Source organism: Narcine bancroftii, chromosome 3, assembly GCF_036971445.1.
Source record: "Narcine bancroftii isolate sNarBan1 chromosome 3, sNarBan1.hap1, whole genome shotgun sequence".
NCBI classification, from domain to species: Eukaryota; Metazoa; Chordata; class Chondrichthyes; order Torpediniformes; family Narcinidae; genus Narcine; species Narcine bancroftii.
In genome coordinates this window covers 113,998,499-114,022,533 of record NC_091471.1, presented here as the reverse complement: position 1 = coordinate 114,022,533, position 24,035 = coordinate 113,998,499, and the positions used below count along the sequence as shown (strand labels likewise).

The 24,035-nt window shown below is 41.5% G+C and overlaps 1 protein-coding gene across 1 annotated transcript in view; it reads left to right on the top strand.

The window, feature by feature from the left end:
- The window catches only part of pgm2 (phosphoglucomutase 2), a 79,486-nt gene extending 68,878 nt beyond the window's left edge, over positions 1 to 10,608 (top strand). The window contains exon 14 of the mRNA XM_069924969.1: positions 9,806 to 10,608. Within this exon, the coding sequence (XP_069781070.1) occupies positions 9,806 to 9,899 (94 nt within the window). The 3' untranslated portion in view covers positions 9,900 to 10,608. The remainder of the gene's footprint in view (positions 1 to 9,805) is intronic.
- Positions 10,609 to 24,035: the final 13,427 nt, after the last annotated feature.

Below are 24,035 nucleotides of genomic sequence, written 5' to 3'. Positions count from 1 at the left end.
GCATCTCCGCTGTGAAATGAGAGGAAAGGATTGTCTGGAATCCTGCTAGCACTTTGGAGAACTCATCCTCCGAGCTGTGGACAGAGTACAGGTGTGTTACTGGAAACCAAGTACAGTGATCTGGTAGGTCTCTGTGTGGATAAGTCGCTTACCCTTAAGGTCCACTAGGAGGCTGAGGGCTCACAGGAAATTCGCTCTGAGGAGTAGTTGTTCCACTGCACCCAGCGTGAACTCCCACGAGAAGTGACTGCAGCTCGGCCCTACGAGTGCCATAGGTCCATATACTGCTGTTGCTGGCAGCCCTCAACGTGGGTCCCACTAGCCTGTGCTAGTGTCCAATCCTGTCAGGGGTATCCATCAGGAACCATCTGCCGGACGGGTGGTCCCAGACATACAGGAGGCTCTCGGTGACCAGCCATCGTGGCCATCAGCAACAACTGGCCTTGTCGTTTCCCTGGAACTCGCAGGGGGACTAGCATCGGCGGGCCTTGGTGCCCCATCTACGATGGTAGAAGCGCCATCTGTCACTTGCCTCACTCCTGTCTCTCGTCTGCTGTTCCTTGCTTGAGACTGCTCTGATCGGATCGTGGGACTTTACGAGCTCCATGGTAGCCGAGCACTTCTGTTTCTATTTCCACAGAATGACTGCCCATGCTGTGCCTTTCTGGGGGTTGGTGAAATCCGCATCCTCCAGGAGCAGTTAGATGTCTTCAGGCATCTGTTCCAGGAATGCCTGCTCGAACATGATGCTGGGCTGCTCATCTTCCAGGAGGGCCAGCATCTCGTTGATGAGTGCCGACGAAGATCCATCTCCAATCCCATCCAGATGGAGCAAACGTGCTCCTCGCTCTCTCCGTGAGAGTCCGAATGTCTCTGTTAATAGCTCTTTGAAGGCAGTGTAAGTGCTTTCCAATGGTGGCTTCTTGATAAAGTTGGCCACTCTGTCTGCAGTCTGTGGATTAAGGGCGCTGACCAGATGGTAGTACCAGGTGATCTCTGCTGTGATAGCCTGAATCTGGAACTGAGCCTCTGACTGGTTGAAGAACACACTGGGTCAAACTGTCCAGAAGGTCGGGAGCTTCAGGCCGACTGCGCTGACTGCTGCTTCGTCTCCATCGCTAGGTTTAAATTCCTTTAAGCCGTCGAGGTCACCAATTGTAGTCACACACACACACACACACACACACACACACACACACACACACACACACACACACACACACACACACACACACACACACACACACACACACACACGCTTTTGCTGAGTTAGCCATATGAATACCAATAGCTGGTGGAAACATCCATGCAGAGGTATTTGCTAGGGCTACTCAGGATCCTTTAAACTAGAATGGTTGGGGGGAGGGAACAAAATAGTACAGAGCAGTAAGGAGAAGGTTAGAATGCAAACAAAGAAAGTTTGTAGTAAGTATTTGAATATGGATGGGCAGGTGATAGAGAAGGGAAATGCTCTGGAAGAAGATGAAGGACAATTGGGAGGAAAAGTAAATAATGTTATTAAAGATGAGGGAAAACAGGGATTCAAAATTGGGAAATCTCTGAAATTCATATATTTTAATGCCAGGAGTATTGTAAAAAAGGTGGATGAGCTGAAGGTGTGGATTGATACTTGGAAGTATGATGTGGTAGCAATTAGAGAGACATGGTTGCAGGAGGGATGTGATTGGCAACTGAATATCCCTGGGTTTCGTTGTTTTAGGTGTGATAGAGTCGGAGAGGCAAGAGGAGGTGGGGTTGCATTGCTTGTCAGGGAAAATATTACAGCAGTGCCTAGGAAGGATAGATTAGAGGGCACATCCACAGAGGCTATTTGGGTGGAACTGAGGAGTAGGAAAGGAGAGGTTACACTTGTAGGGGTGTATTATAGACCACCCGCAGGGGACCGAGACCTAGAGGAGCAAATCTGTAGGGAGATAGTAGATATTTGTGATAAGCACAGGGTTGTAATTATGGGAGATTTTAATTTTCCACATATAGATTGGGAAACGCATTCTGTGAAAGGGCTGGATGGGTTAGAGTTTGTGAAATGTGTGCAAGATAGTTTTTTACAACAATATGTAGAGGTGCCGACCAGAGAAGGAGCAGTGTTAGATCTACTGTTGGCAAATGGGATGGGTCAAGTGACGGAGGTTAGTGTTGGCGAGCACTTCGGGTCCAGTGATCATAATGCCATCAGCTTCAATGTCATTATGGAAAGAGAGAAGTCAGGGCCAAGGGTTGAGGTTTTTGATTGGGGAAAAGCTAGATTTGAGGAGATGCGAAAGGACTTGCAGAGTATGCATTGGGACAATTTGTTTTTTGGGCAGGATGTAGTAGAGAGATGGAAGTCTTTTAAAGATCAGATTTTGAGAGTGCAAAAGCTTTATGTTCCTGTTAGGTTAAAAGGAGGGGCAAAAGGTTTGAGAGAGCCGTGGTTTTCAAGGAATATTGGAAACTTGGTTCGAAGAAAAAGGGAGGTGTACATTAGATATAAGAAGCATGGAGTTAAGGAGATGTTTGAGAGATACATTGAATGTAAGAGGAATCTTAAGAGAGGAATTAGGAAAGCTAAAAGAAGGTACGAGGAAACTATGGCAAGCAGGGTGAAAACTAATCCAAAAGAGTTCTACAAATATGTTAATGGTAAGAGGAAAGCTAGAGACAAAATTGGTCCCTTAGAAAATCAGAGCGGAAAACTGTGTGTGGAGCCTAGAGAAATGGGGGAGATATTGAACAGTTTCTTTTCTTCGGTATTCACTAAGGAGAAGGATATTGGGAGAAGTGAGATAAAAAAAGCAAATTGGGTAAATATGGGGAATATAGAGATTACAAAAGGTGTAGTTTTAAGGCTTTTGAAGAATATAAAGGTGGATAAGTCTCCGGGACCAGACGGGATCTTCCCCAGGACATTGAGAGAAGTGAAGGAGGAAATAGCAGAGGCTCTGGCGGTAATTTTCCAAATGTCATTAGATATGGGGATAGTGCCGGAGGATTGGCGCATTGCGCATGTGGTTCCGTTATTTAAAAAGGGTTCAAGGAGGAAGCCTGGCAACTATGGGCCTGTAAGTTTGACGTCTGTGGTAGGTAAATTAATGGAGAAAATTCTTAGAGATAGTACTTATAAACATCTGGATAGACAGGGTCTGATCAGGAGCACTCAACATGGATTTGTGGGAGGAAGGTCATGTTTGACCAATCTGATTGAATTTTTTGAAGAGGTGACTAGGAATGTGGATGAGGGTAGCGCAGTGGATGTTGTCTATATGGACTTCAGTAAGGCCTTCGATAAGGTACCACATGGAAGGTTAGTTAGGAAGGTGCAGTCTTTAGGTATAAATTTTGAGATAGTCAAATGGATTGAACATTGGCTGAAAGGGAGAGGCCAGAGAGTGGTAGTGGATAATTGTCTGTCAGGTTGGAGGCCGGTGACCAGTGGTGTGCCTCAAGGATCTGTATTGGGCCCGTTGTTGTTCGTTATATACATTAATGATCTAGATGATGGGGTGGTGAATTGGATTAGTAAATATGCAGACGATACTAAGATAGGTGGAATAGTGGATAATGAAGAAGGTTTTCAAGGATTGCAGAGGGATTTGGGCTGCTTAGAAAAGTGGGCTGAAAAATGGCAGATGGAATTTAATGCTGATAAGTGTGAGGTGCTTCATTTTGGTAAGAAGAATCAGAATAGGACATACGTGGTAAATGGGAGAGCATTGATGAATACAGAAGAGCAGAAAGATTTAGGAGTAACGGTACATCGTTCCCTGAAGGTAGAAACTCACGTGAATAGGGTGGTGAAGAAGGCTTTTAGTATGCTGGCCATTATCAATCATTGCATGGAATATAGGAGTTGGGAGGTGATGTTGAGATTGTATAAGACGTTGGTGCGACCTAATTTGGAGTTCTGTGTGCAGTTCTGGTCGCCTAATTATAGGAAGGATATAAACAGAGTGGAGAGAGTGCAGAGAAGGTTTACCAGAATGTTACCTGGGTTTAAACATCTAGAGTATAGGGAGAGATTGGACAGATTAGGTCTTTATTCTTTGGAGCGTAGAAGGTTGAGAGGGGATTTGATAGAAGTATTTAAGATTATGAAAGGGATAGACAGAGTGGATGTGGATAGACTATTTCCGTTAAGAGGAGGAAAGATTAAAACAAGAGGACATGAGTTAAGAATTAAGGGGCAGAGGTTTAGAGGTAACATGAGGGGGAACTTCTTTACTCAGAGAGTGGTAGACGTGTGGAATGAGCTTCCAGGAGAAATAGTGGCGGCGGAGTCAATTGTATTATTTAAGAAAAGGTTGGACAGGTATATGGATGAGAAGAAAATGGAGGGTTATGGGCATTGTGCAGGGAGGTGGGACTAGAGAGGGGTGTTTGGTTCGGTGTGGACTAGAAGGGCCTAATGGCCTGTTTCTGTGCTGTAATTGTTATGTTATGTTATATGAATGCCCTGTTTCTGCTGAGTTAGCTGGGCAGCTTGACCAATGCCATTTTAGGGCTGTTGGTCTGATGCTGCCCCAGCTTCTACCCCCACCAGTTCATTGTCCTGGGAGTCGCTTTAGCGATCTCTGTCTGCGTCTGCTGCCTCACGATGTGCCAACCTGATCTCCGCAATTGTGGGCCACCACAGTATTTAATTTCTTATAACCATATAACCGTTTACAGCACGTAAACAGTCCATGTCGACCCTTCAAGTCCGTACCAGTTCACTTGAACAACTCCACTAGCTCCTCCGCAAACAACAGATTAATGTTGGCCTATCATCTACATTACATTTTGAGACGAGATAATAAAAGGAACCTTGAAGCCTTGGAAGCCTCGTGAGACCAGTGAATCTCTGGGCACTAACACAGAGAGAGGAGACGTCAACAACAGCAACATCAAGATGATGAGAAGAGTACAATTGCTCTTCAGGAAGATGTTCTTGGATATTTTAGTTAATGTCAACATTTTGTGTTAAATTTTAAAAATGATTCACGACGATTTGTCAAGAGTGAACATTCTGAATGCTAGGGATATTTGCAGAAGAATGGAACCTCCTCCCCCTTTTTCTCCTTTTTGATAGGGGATGCCTTTTTAGTAGAATGCTGAAGGTTTGTTTCCACAGCCATGCAAGCCAATGTCATATTATGTAAGTTTGCCCTCCTCTGTTCCTTCGCTTCCTTCTGTTGTTTAAATTTTCTTCTATTCAAGATAGACCCTCTAGTCACTATGGTGGTGGGGCAGCTATGGAATACTATAGCATTATTTATTAACTGAAAGCTTGCTCCCATGGGCTAACACATCTCAATAGCAAACCTGTAACTCACCAAAACAAATAGCTTCTATTCAAAACTGAATTATGGCAGAGTTGTCTGCTCTCCTGTCTTCTTTGTGTTTTACAAAGAACCCTGTATAAAAATACTGGCATAAAAGAGGTGATGATGCCAGGTAGTGGGAGGACCTGGATTAATGTCTCTGCATGGATGCCATTACTGTCTTCTGCTCCAATCTGCATTCAGTCCATAGATTTAATAACACTGGTGGCCAGTTTGAGCTGGCCTCGAAGGGGTGGGGGTTATGGTGGGCAGTGTCAACCATACAAAGAGTGAGGCCATGTTCTTTAATTTGTCTAAATGGCCCACTGGACACTTCACAGTGAAGCTTGACCTTCTTAAGATGCTGGGTATCTGGTTTAGAGGGGCAAAGGTGTGTCACAAAAATTGACTGGAATGGATTGCCAAGGTTAAACAAAAATCAGGACAGGGAACAGCACTCCCTCTAGACGGCAGGTAAGTCACCAAGTGTGAGGTGTTTTCAGTGTTGCAGCATGTGGCACACACAAGCATGGTTGGCGTAGCGGTTAATGCAATGCCTTTACAACGCCAGCGATTGGTACCGGGATGTAAATTCCTCACCATCTGTAAGGAGTTTGTACCTTCTCCTCATTTCTGCGTAGGTTTTCCCCAGGATGTCCAGTTTCCTCCCACTGTTTGAAACATACTGAGGATATAGGTTAATTGGGTGGCATGGACTTGTGGGCAGAAATGGCCTGTTACTGTGCTGTGTTGTCTCAATTTAAATGTAAATCTTCCGTTTCATCCAGGGCCCAAGATGGAGCAGGTCCAACAAGATAATATGCACAAATAAAACGATTAAATTCATCAGAATTTAAGTTACAATTTGTTTTTTGGGTAAATTATTTGCTATCAGGCAGTTCATTTTTTTTATATATTTATTGATCTTTACAACCAGAAAAAGAAACATTGTAATTTTTCTTCCTAATCAAAGTTTTGAACAGGATTAGATTTTTGGCTCTTTGAATTGCCTGCAACACTGGAATCTTGCTAATTTCTTAATGACCAAGTGTGGTATTTAATTAGAAAGCTCTAAAGTTTCATTGTTCTCCTATTGAATGTTACTGTTTTGATGGTACTATTGAATGGCCTATGGAATCTCACCTCATCTCTGCAATTTTACTCTCTGGTCCATATTTGGACCAAGGCATCGATGAAATTTAAAATTGAATGGTTCTGTGTTACGCAAACTGGTGTCCTGCTGTTCATTCAGTAAGTGTCCCTTTTCATACCTTGGTGACCTGAAAATACAGTAAAATTCCATTAATCTGGCAGGATCAAGAGTTTGGTGTTGGGGACACAGATTTTTTGGAATGTTAGATGTTTACTTATTCAAACATTACACGGTGAAGTAATACCCATTTTCAATTAACCCTGTAAGCTTTGAGGGAAAGTTGATGCAGAGGTTTGAAGTGCCAGATCCATTCTGAATTTATCCCATTCATATGATTGCAGTGCAAAATAATATAGTGGAGGGTGTCTTGAGTATGAAGATGAGACTTTGTTTCCACAAAGACTAAAGGCTGGTTTTCCATTCCATCTCTTGTCACAGAATATAATTACAAACCTACATATTCATTTTGCAATGAATTGAATAGATTTAAGGGAAGGTTGATCAAGTACAGGTATCCGAAGGATAAGTAATTATAATTGGATAAACAAAAATTATAGAATACAAGTGAACATAAAGAATAGCAGAGGCTGGTTGGATTAAATGGCCTGTTTCTCTGGTCTACAGTGCCATTCATAATGTTTGTGACAAAGACGTTTGCCTCTGTGCTCCACAGTTTTAAATTTGTAATCAATTTGCATGTATTTAAAGTGCACATACCTGATTTTATTAAAAAATATTGTGTACATTTTGGTTTGACCATGTAGAAATTTCTGGGCACCATAATATTTGGGACATCGTAACAGGATGTATATTAATCATAGTTAGTACTTTGTTGCATATCCCTTGTGTGCAATGACTGCTTGAAATCTGTGATTCATAGACATTGCCACGTGCTGAGTATCTTCTTTGGTGATGCTCTGCCAGGCCTGTACTGCAGTCATCTTCAGCTCCTGCTTGTTTTGGGGGCTTAAGTTTTCTCTTCAGCATATGGAAGTCATGTTCAATTGGATTTTCTCTTCAGCATCTGGAAGTCATGTTCAATTGGATTTTCTCTTCAGCATATGGAAGTCATGTTCAATTGGATTTTCTCTTCAGCATCTGGAAGTCATGTTCAATTGGATTTTCTCTTCAGCATATGGAAGTCATGTTCAATTGGATTTTCTCTTCAGCATCTGGAAGTCATGTTCAATTGGATTTTCTCTTCAGCATATGGAAGTCGTGTTCAATTGGATTTTCTCTTCAGCATATGGAAGTTGTGTTCAATTGGATTTTCTCTTCAGCATATGGAAGTCGTGTTCAATTGGATTTTCTCTTCAACATATGGAAGTCGTGTTCAATTGGATTTTCTCTTCAGCATATGGAAGTCGTGTTCAATTGGATTTTCTCTTCAGCATATGGAAGTCGTGTTCAATTGGATTTTCTCTTCAGCATATGGAAGTCGTGTTCAATTGGATTTTCTCTTCAGCATATGGAAGTCGTGTTCAATTGGATTTTCTCTTCAGCATATGGAAGTCGTGTTCAATTGGATTTTCTCTTCAGCATATGGAAGTCGTGTTCAATTGGATTTTCTCTTCAGCATATGGAAGTCGTGTTCAATTGGATTTTCTCTTCAGCATATGGAAGTCGTGTTCAATTGGATTTTCTCTTCAGCATATGGAAGTCGTGTTCAATTGGATTTTCTCTTCAGCATATGGAAGTCGTGTTCAATTGGATTTTCTCTTCAGCATATGGAAGTCGTGTTCAATTGGATTTTCTCTTCAGCATATGGAAGTCGTGTTCAATTGGATTTTCTCTTCAGCATATGGAAGTCGTGTTCAATTGGATTTTCTCTTCAGCATATGGAAGTCGTGTTCAATTGGATTTTCTCTTCAGCATATGGAAGTCGTGTTCAATTGGATTTTCTCTTCAGCATATGGAAGTCGTGTTCAATTGGATTTTCTCTTCAGCATATGGAAGTCGTGTTCAATTGGATTTTCTCTTCAGCATATGGAAGTCGTGTTCAATTGGATTTTCTCTTCAGCATATGGAAGTCGTGTTCAATTGGATTTTCTCTTCAGCATATGGAAGTCGTGTTCAATTGGATTTTCTCTTCAGCATATGGAAGTCGTGTTCAATTGGATTTTCTCTTCAGCATATGGAAGTCGTGTTCAATTGGATTTTCTCTTCAGCATATGGAAGTCGTGTTCAATTGGATTTAGATCAGGTGACTGACTTGTCCATTCAAGGATTTTCCAGTTTTTAGCTTTGAAGATCTCCTTTGATGCTTTAGTAGTACGTTTAGAATCATTGTCTTGCTGTCCAAAGAGTTTGGAGGCATTTGCTCATACTTGACCTGATATGATGTTTCTATGCACCTCAGAATTCATTTAGCTACTGTCATCAGCAGTTGCAACTTCAACGAAGATCCGTGTGCCAGTACCTGTGGCAGCCATAATACCCTAGGCCATAACACCCCCTCCCAGATTTCACAGATAAGGTATTATGCTTTGGACCTTGGGCATCCTGTTTCTGTGGCTAACTGGTAGTTTACTTCTTGCAGTGTAGCCTCTTATATTTCTGTTCATGAAATCTTCTGCAGATAGTAGCCATTGACATACCCGCACCTGCCTCCTGAAGAGTGTTTATGATCTGTTGGGGATTTTTCTTCATTATGATGAGAATTCTTCTGTCATCAGCTGTGGAGGTCTTCCTTGGCCTTCCAGTCCCTTTACAATTACTAAGCTCACCAGTGTGCTCTTTCTTCTTGATGATGTTCCAAACTGTTGATTTTGGTAATCCGAAGGTTTAGGCGATGTCTCTTTTTAATTCTTGTTTTTCAACCTCATAATGGCTTTTTTGACTTGCATTGGCACAACTCTGGGCCTCATGTTGAAAAATAGCACCTACAGACTCCAAAGGTGATCAAAAGCTTAGAAGCAAGCCTAGATCTCTTATACCTGCACCAATTAAGCTTTAAACATAGCTGAATAATCACCACCACTTGGGAAGCCAAGTATCCCAAACATATGGTGCCCTGAAATGGGGGAACTATGTGTGTCTGTGTGTGTGTGTTATATAAAATGCTGTGATTTCTACATGGTAAGGCAAAAATGTATACAACAAATTTTGAATAAAAACAGGAATGTGCACTTTAATCACATGTGAATTGTTTGATTACAAATTTAAAACGGGGACAAATAAAGGAAAAAAAAACTGTCTTTATCCCAAACATGATGGAGGGCGCTATATTATATGCAATGCAATTCTCAACTAGTAATGTAAAGTTAGTATTTAAAATGCATATAATTAGTTTTCTTTAGACAAAAGTTAAGTTCCTTTATAGAACATACTTATTCCTTTTCTTTCTTTGCAGTGATCTAGAAAAATTGAAGGAGGAGCTCAATGATTTAATAAGTGCATTGGTGGAGCATTTCTTCCAGCCAGAGAAAAATGGCTTAACATGTTAATCCAGCTGAGATGATTTCTAGAAGATGTACACTGTATTTGTCAATATCAGTCTTAACAATACCCTGTGTTAACTGTGTCTACAGTATTGTAGTTTAAAATGTGTTGCTTGTTTCCTGAGGGAGAATAAACGTATCCTTTCGTAACTTCCAAAACACACTTTAGATGTTGGAGAAGTGCAGTGCTGACTTCCCTTTCCAACTAGTTGTATGCATTTTCTCTCTTCAAAGCAGCAAGCAATTTGGTTCAAACGTCTTTCCATTGTCTATGTTGAATGTTCAGTAATGTGTATTCATTGATTTCGTAATAATGAGAATGGGGAAAATTCTCCATTCATTAAGTGATGGGCTTTGTGATATTTCAGAGATTATGACCATATGTTGATGGTGGAGGTAGGTGAGTAGGAAGTATTGTGTGGAGAACAGGAGACAAAAGCTACCAATCAGTGATAAGATCACATCTCCAATGTGAAAAGTTTCTAATTAATTTCCTGTACCCTATCAATGGATTGCACTGGCAAAGGAACCGATTTTTTTTTTGTTCTATGACATGTAATGGAATTAGATTTGAATATTTTGAACGGAACATATTTTCTTTTCAAACAGTGAGTTCAGCTTGACAAACGTTCATATTTAACATGCAGATTTTAGTTTTTACACTGCATGTGCTTTGTGTCCTGTGTAATAAATGGCTTCTGTTTTTTTTTCCTGACATCCTCTTCAATTTTGTCTGTGTTTGGGAAGGGGGTAAAAAATACAAAAATCACTGTGGTAATGAATGGTATAAAAAGTCCTAAAGACTGGTAAAGAATGATTACAGGTACATGATCTTTTATCCAGACAACTAAAATCCAGAAAGCTCCAAAATCCGGTAAGTGGGGACCGGCGGTCGGGGGAGGTGGCCGAGGGACCGGCGGTCGGGGGAGGTGGCCGAGGGACTGGAAGGGGGTGGGGGTGGATACGGCAGCACAATTCAGGTGGGCTTTCTGAAATAAAATCCGAAATTCAGAACATACTGTTCCCCAAGGGTTCAGGATAAAGGATCATGTACCTGTACTAAAAGTAGAAAAATTAAACTAGTTCCCCCATTCACAGAAATGAATATGTATGTATGGCCCACATGATGGCCTCCTCTACATTTGGGACTCCTTTTCAATCAGGCATTTCCTGATTGACACCAGGGCCAAGATAAGTGTCCTGCACCCTGCAGGCCTTGACACCCACATCGACAAGCAGGGCCCAGTACTGAGGGCAACTAACCGCTTTCCATCCAGTCTTTTGGTTCCTGCACCATCCCCCTTCAGTTCGGCAATATTTGCTTTATTGGACCCTTGTGGCAGTGGCACAACTGCTCCTGGGGTCGACTTCCTTCGTTCCCACTACCTGCTTGTCGACCTCCAGGGACAGTGCTTGGTACATATCAGAACTTTTCAGACCCTATCCAAATTACCTGCACTCCTCCCCCCGCCCCCCCCCCCCAAACCTTGATTCTAAATGTTTTCAGACAACAAATTCTGACAGTGTTCCCCTCAATAGTGGTGTCATTGTTCTCCACGGCTGAGCCAAAGCATGGGGTAAGGCACCATGTTCTGACCAGGGTGGGAGGGTTCGCTCCACACCAGGGCACACTGGCTCCCTCCCGAAAAGTTCAACCGAGTGAAGGAGGAGTTTAATAAAATGGAGGAACTAGGGATTGTGCTGCGCTCCAACAGTCCCTGGGCCTCCCCACCTCCACATGTTGCCAAAAATAGCGTGGGGGATGGAGGCCATGTGGCAGCTACTGCCATCTCAACGAGACCACCACACCCGAAAAATATCCCATGCCCCACATCCAAGACTTCTCTTCCAACCTGCATGGGGTGCAGGTGGTTTCCTAGGTGGACCTCATCCAGGGGTACTACCAAATCCCAGTTCACCCCCAGCATGTCCCCAAGACTGCAGTTATTATTTTTTTAATCCCTTTGGCCTGTTCAAATTCCTCTGCATGCCCTTTGGTCTGAAAAACATGGAACAAGCTTTCCAGCAGCTGATGAGTGCAATGGACCAGGTCCTCCCATTTGTGTTTATCTATTTGGACGATATCCTCATCACCAGCCTCTGCCATAAAGACCAGGCCACCCACCTGAGACAACTGTGCACCCGGTTGAGTAAGTTTTGTTTGACAATTAACACCAAAGTGCCAATTCAGCCTGGACACCATTGACTTCCTGGGGCACAGAATAAACAAAACACGGGGCAACACCCCTCCCTGAGAAGGTCGATGCAGTCTGGTACTTTGCAAAGTCACGTACAGTAAAAGGGCTACAGGAATTCACTGGTATGACAAACCGTTACCTCAGCAGTGTCCATGGCAGTGGTCCGCAGCATGCCCCCCTTTGTGCTGATCGAGGGCAAGTCAAAGGACATTACCTGGGACAATGAGTCTTTGAGGGCATTCGAGAATGCCAAAGAAGCACTGCCAAATACACCTGGTACACCCCAGACCGAAGCTGCCTACTGCCCTGACAGGCGATGCCTTCAGCACAGTGATAGGTGGCATACTGGAACAGCTCGAGGGCCAGTGGCAACCCCTGATCTTTTACAGCAGGCACCTCCGCTGCCCCCAGAGCTTAAATACAGAGCTTTTGACTGAGAGATATTGGTGCTGTACCTGGTGGTAAGACATTTCTGTTACTTTTTGGAGGGTCAGCAATTCAAAGTCTTCACCGATCACAAACCACTGACCTTCACTTTCCATAGGGTATTGGACCCATGGTCGGCCTGACAACAGAGACACTTGTCCTACATGTCCAAATTTACCACAGACATACAGCACATTGCGGGAAAAGCAATGTGATAGCCAATGCTCTGTCACGTCCTGCGATTGAGTCGGTACACGTCCTGTCCCAGGGAATCAACTACATGGCCCTAGCCAAAGTGCTGTCTCTGGTCTCAGGGTGGAAGATGATCCTGTTGGCCCAGGTAACCTGACCCTGCTGTGCGATGTCTCCACCAACCGCATGGAGGTGCCAGGTTTTCGACGCCATCCACAACCTGGCGCATCCTTCAATCGAGGCCACAATCAAGATGGTGGCTAACTGATTTGTCTGCCACGGCCTCTGTAAGTAGGTCAGCCAGTGGGCCAAAACCTGTATGAACTGCCAGTCTTCAAAAGTGCAGACTCACACGAGTGCCCACACAGGCCTTTGAACCAGCGTGGCACAGGTTCAGCCACGCATATATTGACATAATAGGGCCACTACCAATTTCCTGTGGGGCAAGATACCTCTTGACCATGGTTGACACCTCCACGAGGAGGCCTGAGGCAGTCCTGCTGGCTGATACCACCACAGAAACAGGCACGAGGGGCACATGGGTATCCCAATTGGGGTCTTAGCCCACCTATCTTTGGACATGGTGGCACAATTTACCTCTGCGCAGTGTTGGCTAACTTCCTGGGGACACAGTTCTACCACACCATGGTGTATCACCCTCAGGCCATCAGGTTGATGGAACTGTTTCACAGGCACTTGAAGACAGCCTTGATGGTCGGGCTCAAGGGTCCCAACTGGTTGGACAAACTGCTTTGGGTCCTGCTGGGGATTCGCATTGCACCAAAGGAAGACTTCAATGCCTCACAAGTGGAGATGGTCTATGGGAGTTCCCGACAAACACCTGGAAGATATTGCGGCCATCCTTGAGAACTTGCAGTGAAAACTGGGAGCCTTGGTCCTGTGGCAACCTCCACCACAAGGCCAGCGCAAACTTAACATCCTCAGGGACTTCAAAGACTTGTCAGTATGTGTTTGTGTGAAGAGGATCACACCAGCCGCCCCTACAACAATCCTACGAGGGGCTCTACAGTGTCATCAGGGACAATGGCTCCACTTTTATCCTTGAAATTGATGGTAAGGAGGAGACTTTTACCGTTGACTGCCGGAAAATGGCATATCTGGACTGTGACGGTCCACTCCTCCCCCACAACACAAGGGTAGACCGCCCAAGTCAGCGGACAATGGCTCGATCGCCAGTTCTGGGGGGAAGGGGTCATGTAGCAGCCCGTGCACAGAGTTGTGGTCTGGCCCACAAAATGGCCAACGACCGTGTGGATCTGGGAGTGACACAGGCCATCATCCCAGGTGACCTCCCACACAGCAGGAAGGCAGGGAACAGTGGCAGGAATGCCAGCCAATCCACGCCAATGATGTGGGGCCCTGATTTCAGCACCTGGGGCTCGTATAAACTCAACGGCCAGTATTGACTTCAAGGTTTTGGTGTATGTGTCGTTCTTCTCCACACGTGCTGTAAGAACACTACACTGTAAATTATTTTAAAAGGGTAATTTTAAACATGAGTGATATTGACCCTTCAGACAAAAGAAACGTGGGAAAATAATTCGGGAAAAAATAAAGCAACTATGAGCTTACAGCAATCACTTTCTAAAATGTCAATAATCATTTAAATATTGTATGATACTTATGATGTGGGAAGTTTTCCCCTCAAAGCTTTTAATGCACTAATTAAATACCTAGTTGACTTCAGTGTTGTATGTATTTGATGGCAGCTTGATCTAATTGGATTAATACACCCAATTCAAAATCTGACCAAGATTTCCTTAATTTACAGTTCAAAATGTTTAATGGAATCTTGTATTTGAGGAAAATATTCGTTGCCAGTCACCTCGTCACATCATTTCACTCTGCAATTTTTTTGTAAGCTAGTCATTGAAAATCCTTCTGCCATAATTACCAATTATGCTGACATTTTCCATAGCTTGATGAAGGGTTTATGTATCTTTATATAAAATACACTGCTTGATCTGCTGAGTTTCTCCAGCATTGTGATTTAACCTGAAGCTAAACAAACTCTGCAGGAGCAACTCAGTAGGTCGAACCACATCAATGGGAGGAAAATAAGGGTTGACATTCCTAGCTGAAAACTTTTAGTCTTGATAAAGGATTTCAGCTGGTGCGGGGGTGGGGGGGGGTGGCATGGAGTAATGGTGTAGGTGGGAGATGTGAAATGGGGCTGGAGGGCAAAGGAAGTTCTTTTTTTTTGGAATTAGGGAAATGGCTGTTAGTAAAGTGTTAAATTTTGGAAGCTTTAATATAAGTTGTCTTAATAATTGATTAATAGAAAGAGGGTTTTAGCTCATGTTAAAAAAAAAAGAAAATTGACATTGCCTTTTTGCAAGAGGCTGATTGATTTAACAGAGAAGGAACATCAAAAATTAAAAAGAGATTGGGTATGTCAAGTAGTAGCTTCATCATTTAATTCTAAAGCTAGAGGAGTTGCAATTTTGATTAAAAAGTCCTTCCCTGTTAAAATTCATTATGTGGTTAGAGATCCTGTGGGAAGATTTGTTTTGATACATTGCTATATTTATTCTGAAATGTAGACACTTATGAGTATATATGCACCAAATGTTGATGATGAAAATTTTATTCACAATACTTTTCTGCATTTAGCTGAAGCTCATGAGAAGGTTTCGATAGGAGGGGATTTTAATTGTTTTCTTGATCTGATGTTGGATAAGTTGGTAAAATCAATTGGAAAAACTAAAGGGGCCATGATGATTTTGATATTTGGCAAAGGCTAAACCCAAAGGAAAAAGTACTCTTATTCATATAGACATTATTCTTATTCGAGAATAGATTTATTTTTAATGTTGGGACAATTGCAAGGAAGAATTATGCATACTGAATATAAAGCTAGGATTTTATCTGACCACTCACCACTTTTGATGACATGTTTGTTTCCTGAAAAAGAAAAATCAATTTATAGATGGAGATTTAATTCTACATTGTTGAAGAGGATAATTTTTTGTGATTTTATAAGGAAACAGATTTTTAAAAATTTTAGAAATCTAAATCAGTGGATAGCAAATTTATTCTTTGGCATGCTTTGAAGGCATATTTACAAGGTCAGATAATAAGTGATACAGAAAAAGTTAAAGATCATATTAAAGAGGTTGATCATTTGGAAAAGGAAATAGAGTTTGGAAAAAGATTTACAAAGAAAAACTTCCAAAGAGAAAAAAAATGTAATAAACAAACATCTTCATTATAATGTTACAGGATCAAACCAACAACCACAAAGAAGGGATATCACACAGGGGTAAAGATGAACAATTACTTTATTAACAAAAATTCACCTTCAAACTTTAATTCAATATCTCCCCTTTTATAACAATCCCCAATGGTTACTATGCAAATCTCTATAACAGTGTAAAACTAATAAATTCCCCAGCCTAAATATAACATATGGAATTAAAGTCTAAGTTATATTTCCAACCAGCCCACAGAAAAACTTAGACACAAAACAAACAAGACTCACAAAACTTCGATCTCAACCGAAGCAAAGATAAACAAAAATCAGTTTGTTTGGTAAACTGAAGCCAAAAGATATGTGAGAAAGAGAGAACACAAAATTCGAAGTTGTCTTCTTGTGTTGCTTGCAGAGAGAGGAACAATGGCTTGGTCCGGATCCTTCTGGCTGTCTTCAGAATGTTCATCCCTTTTAAAATGCCCAACATTCTAGACTGTCTTCCAGAACATGACTTGTTCTCTGGGCCTTCTTCCACTCCACAGCCACACCCAGTAGTGGTTTGTCATCCAAGCCCAGAAATATTTAGATCTTTTTCTTCACATGCCCAGTCCATCTCCCACTCTCTCAGCAGTCCACCTTCACCTTGGCTCTTAAAGACAAACTGTCACTTTTTAACATAAAACCACACAACACATAGGACAATTTTTTTTTTTTTTTTCTTTGGCTTGGCTTCGCGGACGAAGATTTATGGAGGGGGTAAAAAGTCCACGTCAGCTGCAGGCTCGTTTGTGGCTGACAAGTCCGATGCGGGACAGGCAGACACGATTGCAGCGGTTGCAAGGGAAAATTGGTTGGTTGGGGTTGGGTGTTGGGTTTTTCCTCCTTTGCCTTTTGTCAGTGAGGTGGGCTCTGCGGTCTTCTTCAAAGGAGGTTGCTGCCCGCCAAACTGTGAGGCGCCAAGATGCATGGTTTGAGGCGTTATCAGCCCACTGGCGGTGGTCAATGTGGCAGGCACCAAGAGATTTCTTTAGGCAGTCCTTGTACCTTTTCTTTGGTGCACCTCTGTCACGGTGGCCAGTGGAGAGCTCGCCATATAACACGATCTTGGGAAGGCGATGGTCCTCCATTCTGGAGACGTGACCCATCCAGCGCAGCTGGATCTTCAGCAGCGTGGACTCGATGCTGTCGACCTCTGCCATCTCGAGTACTTCGACGTTAGGGGTGTAAACGCTCCAATGGATGTTGAGGATGGAGCGGAGACAACGCTGGTGGAAGCATTCTAGGAGCCGTAGGTGGTGCCGGTAGAGGACCCATGATTCGGAGCCGAACAGGAGTGTGGGTATGACAACGGCTCTGTATACGCTTATCTTTGTGAGGTTTTTCAGTTGGTTGTTTTTCCAGACTCTTTTGTGTAGTCTTCCAAAGGCGCTATTTGCCTTGGCGAGTCTGTAGTCTATCTCATTGTCGATCCTTGCATCTGATGAAATGGTGCAGCCATAGGACAATACACAACACAGAACTCTGTAACACATCCCCTGCTAAAATAAATTGGTCCACAAGAACAAATTTTTAACAATTAATGGAAGTATTACATAAATAAAGTAAACACTCCATTTTTATAGTAAGTATGTGATTAGATTCATATCTACATAGATTAACATCTTGACAAACAATCTGCTATTACATTATCCATCCCCTTTATGTGTGTAATAATTAAATCATACTCTTGTAACATTAAGCTCCAGTTCAATAACCATTTGTTCTTATTTTTCATTTTAGACAGAAAAACTAATGGATTATGATCAGTATATATTATTAACAGTTTTTGAGCAGTACAAATATACACATCAAAATGTTGCAATGCTAAAACAAGCGCTAATAACTCCTTCTCAATGGTTGAATAATTTTGTTGATGGTCGTTAAGCTTTTTCGAGAAGTATGAAATTGGATGTTCTACTCCATCACCATCCTTCTTCCATAACAGTACAGCACCAATCACTTCGTCACTGGCATCCACGGCTAAAGAAAATGGCTTTTCAAAGTTAGGGGACACAAGTACAGGCTGATGGCATAAAATGGCCTTTAACTTCAGAAACCCTTTCTGGCATGCACCTGACCAGATAAATTTTTCTTTCTTTCCAAGTAGTTTTGCTAATAGGAGTGCAATTTCTGCAAAGTTTTTACAAAATCTACAATAGTAGTCAATCATACCTAGAAATCTCTGAAGAGCTTTCTTATTATCAGGGATATGGAACGCAGTAATATTCAATACTTTCACCCCAACCGGTGCCACCTGTCCCTGTCCTACCAAATAACCCAGATAAATTACAGTGGCATGTCCAAACTCACTCTTGTGCAAGTTCACTGTGAGGTGTGCTTCCACCAGTCTCTGAAATAACTGCTCTAATTCAAGCATATGTTCTTCCCATGTATCCATACTAATGACTAAAGCATCGATATAGGCTCCTGTGGGGGTGTGGCAAGATGGCGTAGAGTCTAGACGTCTGGCCAGACTTTTAAGAACACATTTTTAACTCTTTGTTTTCAGGTTTAATTTTTTTAAAACTTAGTTTAAAGTATCAAGGAATTGTTATGCCTATTAATGGTAAAAAGATTAAACCTCAAGTACAGAAGAAACTACATTTTCGGAGTGTTGAAGATTTAGAGCCTAAACAGCCTACTACAACTTCAGGTTTGCTTTCTTTCAATTCTAAACCACAGAGATTGCCTGTGGGAGCTGAAAAAATGACTACTACTCACCAGGAGAAGGACATCGCTGGAATTACCCATTCTCAGGAGGAAGGTGCATGTGCCCCCGATGTGGATCTTGATTTTGGCAGCCTGCCGACTTTAACGGAGGGGGCATGCAAGAAGACGACTCCATTGCTTGAAATACCCCAGGATATACTCCAATCTGAATATTTTGGTCTTTTTTGTGAGATTTTGAAGCAACAACGGGTTGCGGTGGGAGAACAGTGTCGGCCCCCTGAGGAAGCCGGTGTGCCGTCGCTGGGAGTCCAGATCCGCAGTAAAACTGTTAAACTGCCTGTTATTAAGTTGCAGCAGGAGCTGCAGTTACCTGGTTCTGCCACTAGGCAAGAGAAAGCAGGGCTGAGCTTTTCTGAATTACAATGTAAACAGCCAAGCCTTATCATTCAGCCTATGCTGAATGAAATGTCTCAGAGGCTCAGTTTGGAACTGGATACAGTTAAAATACATGGATTGGAGGGTAGCTAATGTTACCCCACTATTTAAAAAGGGGGGTAGAGAAAAAGCGGGGAATTATAGGCCAGTGAGCCTTACATCAGTAGTGGGCAAAATGATGGAATCCATTATTAAGGATGTAATAGCGGAGCATATGACTAGCAGAGAAGGGATCGGGCAGAGTCAATATGGATTTACAAAAGGTAAACCATGCTTGACAAATCTATTGGAATTCTTTGAGATGGTGACAGGTAAAATAGATGGGGGAGAGCCAGTGGATGTGGTGTACCTGGACTTCCAAAAGGCCTTCGATAAGGTTCCGCATAAACGACTGGCTTACAAAATCAAGGCTCATGGGATTGGGGGCAAAGTATTGATGTGGATTGAGAACTGGCTGGCAGGTAGAAGACAGAGAGTTGGGATAAATGGCTCATTTTCTGAGTGGCAGGTGGTGACCAGTGGGGTGCCACAGGGATCTGTACTGGGACCCCAGCTGTTCACAATTTACATTAATGATCTGGATGAGGGGATTGGATGTAATATCTCCAAATTTGCAGATGACACTAAGCTAGGAGGGGTTGTGTGCACGGAAGAGGGGGTCAGGAAGCTCCAGTGTGATTTGGATAAATTGAGGGACTGGACAGATACATGGCAAATGCACTACAATGTGGATAAATGTGAGGTTATTCACTTTGGTAATACAAACCGGAGGGCAGATTACTATTTGAATGGCAATAGATTAAGAGATGGGGAAGTGCAGAGAGACCATGGGGTACTTGTACACCAGTCTCTGAAGGCGAGCATGCAGGTACAGCAGGCGGTTAAAAAGGCAAATGGTATGTTGGCCTTCATATCAAGAGGGTTTGAGTATAGGAACAAGGATACCTTACTCCAGCTGTACAGGGCCTTGGTGAGACCCCACCTGGAGTATTGTGTGCAGTTTTGGTCACCTTATCTAAGGAAGGATGTTCTTGCAATGGAGAGAGTGCAGAGGCGATTCACCAGGCTGATACCTGGAATGGCAGGAATGACTTATGAGGAAGGATTGCGCAAATTGGGATTGTACTCGCTGGAGTTTAGAAGATTGAGAGGGGATCTCATAGAGACATATAAAATTCTGGCCGGACTGGACAGAATGGATGCAGATGGGATGTTTCCAAGGATGGGAAAATCCAGAACCCGGGGCCATGGTTTGAGGATAATAGGCAAACCATTTAGGACCGAGATGAGGAGGAATTTCTTTACCCAGAGGGTGGTGAATCTGTGGAATTCATTGCCACAGAGGGCAGTAGAGGCAGGTTCATTAAATATATTTAAGAGGGAATTAGATATATTTCTTCAGTATAAGGCTATTAAAGGTTACAGAGAGAAGGCGGGGATGGATACTGAACTTTAAGATCAGCCATGATCTCGTTGAATGGTGGAGCAGGCTCGAAGGGTCGAATGACCTACTCCTGCTCCTATCTTCTATGTTTCTATGTTTCTATGTGGAAGCATCTTGTGAGGATTTTAAACTTTTTGGCTGGTTTTTTGAAATGTCAACAAGTGGCTTCTAATACAGAAAAAGTGTTGGAGGTGGAAAAATCCGTTAAAGAATTGTGAAAACGTGAGAGGGAGTTAGAGAGGAAAGTAGATTATTTGGAGAATCAAAGTAGAAGGGATAATGTGAAGATTGTTGGTTTGCCAGAAGGTATGGAAGAACAAGATCCTCTTTGTATTTTTACCGAATGGATTCCACAAATACTGGGGCAGGAATTTTTCTCTGGAGGTCTGGTATTGGAAAGAGCCTTAAGAAGAAGACCTCTGCCTGGTCAACCACCGAGACCCGTGATAATTCAATGTTTGAATTATTTGGACAGAGAAACGATACTTCGTTTAGCAGTGCAAAACGCGAGACAACAACAAGCTTCGTTAATGATTCAGAATAGTAGAGATTTTTTGAGTCAAGAGATTATTCAGCATCGGTGTCGATTTAATCCAGTTAAAGAAGTTTGTGGCGTAAAGATTATAAGTTTACTTTTCACTATCCGGCAGTGATGAAGGTGTTTTGTGGAGACTTTCAATCTCGGTTTTTTGAGAATGAGTTTGAAGCAATGAATTTTGCTGACTCGTTGCCAGATGTAAGAGGACAAAGACGTAGCCCACCATTGTCTCCTAAAGAAAAATCTGGTTGTTCTGGAAATGGAAGAAATGGCAGAAATGGGAATGGAAAGAGTCCATTTCCTTGAAATGGGGTCGCCGAGTCTGGAATTTCTTGAATGAATAGAAGAACTTTTTTATTTTTATTTTCTTTTTATGACATTATGATATCTTGTTGTTATTCTTTGTTTGGCTGGGGAGGGAGAAATTTGCTCTATGTTCTACTAGTCATCAGCCACTGGTGGGTGATCCACACCCAACTTTTGTTTAGGGATTACTACCTTTTGGTAATTTTTTTTTTCTTTTTATCTTTTCTTTTCTTTTCATTTTATTTAGACTTTAATTTGTGGTTTCTTTTTCTCCTATTGGAGGGCCTATTTACGTTGATCTGAGTCTTTATATATTAATATTATTAGTTTTTAGTAATATTAGTGGATATGTTAAAGTTGAAGTTTGCTACTTTTAATGTTTGGGGTTTAAACAGTCTGATTAAGCGTAAGCATATTTTTATCAAGTTCGACCTTTGGTAAAACATGTGTTCGGTAGAGATATGATTTTACCTGAAATGATTAAATTTGAGACTTTTGGCATAATGAAATGAAATATTGTTTAATAATGGAAAAAATTACACATGTTTCACGGATAACTATAGTTTTTTTATTAATAGGTGGTTGTTATATTCAGAATATTTACATTTTGATTTATATTGACTAGATTTTAATATGTATGCTTTACTTTATTTTTTTTCTTTTTTCTTTATGGCTCTCCTTAGGAGAATTGGCTGAAAGGGGGGGGGGGGGGGGTTCTTTCCTTTTTTTTTCTTTCTTTTTTTTTTAATATATATAAAATATAACATTCATGCTTTGTTTATTGTTATATATATTACTTATTATCTGTATTTTGAATGAATAAATAAAGTTTTAAAAAAAAGATATAGGCTCTTGTGTGCTCTAAACCCTGAATTACTGCAATAATCATTCTCTGAAATGTGCCAGGTGGATTTTTCATCCCGAAAGGCATAACATTATACTCATACAATCCCGAAGGTGCAACAAATTCAGAAATCTCCCTGCCTTTCTCTGTCAAAAGAACACACCAGTATCCTTTTAAGAGATCAATCTTTTTAAGAAACTTAGCCTTCCCCACCTTATCTATACAATCATCTATTCTGGGAATAGGGAACGCATCAGTCTTTGTTACCATGTTTACCTTTTGATAATCTGTAGAAAGCCTAATTGAGCTATCTGGCTTAGGCACCATAACACAGGATGAACTCCAATTTGAACTTGATTTTCAGATGATGTCATTTTTTTGAGCATATAATCCACTTTCTGATCCAACAATCTGCTCTTTTCCTGAATAGCTCAGTAAGGATGCTGCTTAATAGGCTTAGTATCACTGACTTCCACATCATGACAAGCCACAGTAGTTCTTCTTGGAACATCTGGGAATATATCCTTAAATTTCATAAGTAATGTCTTCATTTCTTCCCTTTCTGATTTAATCAAATGCATTAACTTGGTGTCTAAGTTTTGCAAAACTATCAAATTTTTCAGCCTGGGGCTTATCACTCTTTGTGCTCCATGACCTTCCACGAAACATCTCCTCCTTACTGTCCTCTATACTAGCACCTTGGTTGGAATCCTAGTCTCCTCGTCAGTCATTTTCTCAAAGTAAGGTTTAAGCATGTTCACATGACAGACCTGTATCTCTCTTCGACGATCAGGCATCTCAATGACATAGGTGACCTGGATAATTTTTGATTTCACCTTATATGGTCCTAAAAACTGAGCTCTCAAAGGGTTTGACTGCATTAGAAACAAAACCAATACTCTGTCACCAGTTTAATGTCCCTAATTTTTGCTTTTTGATCATACCGAATTTTCATTTTTCCATGAGCAGTTTTTAAATTTTTCCTTGCCATCTCGCAAGCCTGATGTAATATGTTTTTAAATTTGAAAACATAATCCAACAGATTTGATTGTATATCATTATGTATCCACTGTTCCTTCAACAATAGTAATGGACCACTGACTTCATGACCAAACATCAACTCAAATGGACTAAAGCCAAGAGACTCCTGAGTTGCATCTCTAACAGTAAACAATAAAAAATGGATTCCTTCATCCCAGTCCTTTTTATTTTCCACACAATAAGCCCTCATCATATTTTTCACAGTTAAATGGAACCTTTCAAAAGCCCCCTGACTTTTAGGATAATAGGAAGATGACACAATTTGATGGGCTCCCAATTGTATCTTATATTATCAGATACCAGTTTTAGATGTGGTCAAGAAGTCAAATCATTTCTGCATTCTACTTGGAAGTGTCCTAAAGTTAAACATTTCTGGTTGGAAGTTGGAAATTTTTTGGAAAAAATAACAGGGGTTAAGTTCCCACAGGATCTGATGTTATTTTTATTGAGTAACATTAGGGCGATAAGGCATAAATTTAAATTAACTATGTATCAAATTGAATTTGTTCAAATTGCTTAAGCAGTTTCTAGGAAGTATATAGCCATTACTTGGAAACTTTGTAGTTGTATTCCACTTGAGAAGATAAATTATAATTTATGAAATATCATATATTTTGGAAAATATGTTGCCCATATTTGCAATATGTGGGCATAAAAGTTTAATGAGCTCTCTGAAGACCCCATCTCTTGGTTACCTTCTGCTTCCATTAGTATTATTAAGATGCTATCATATATATTTTGTTCCATTGACGTTCGTTCTCCAGTTTCTGTTTTTTTCTTTATTTTTCTTCTTCC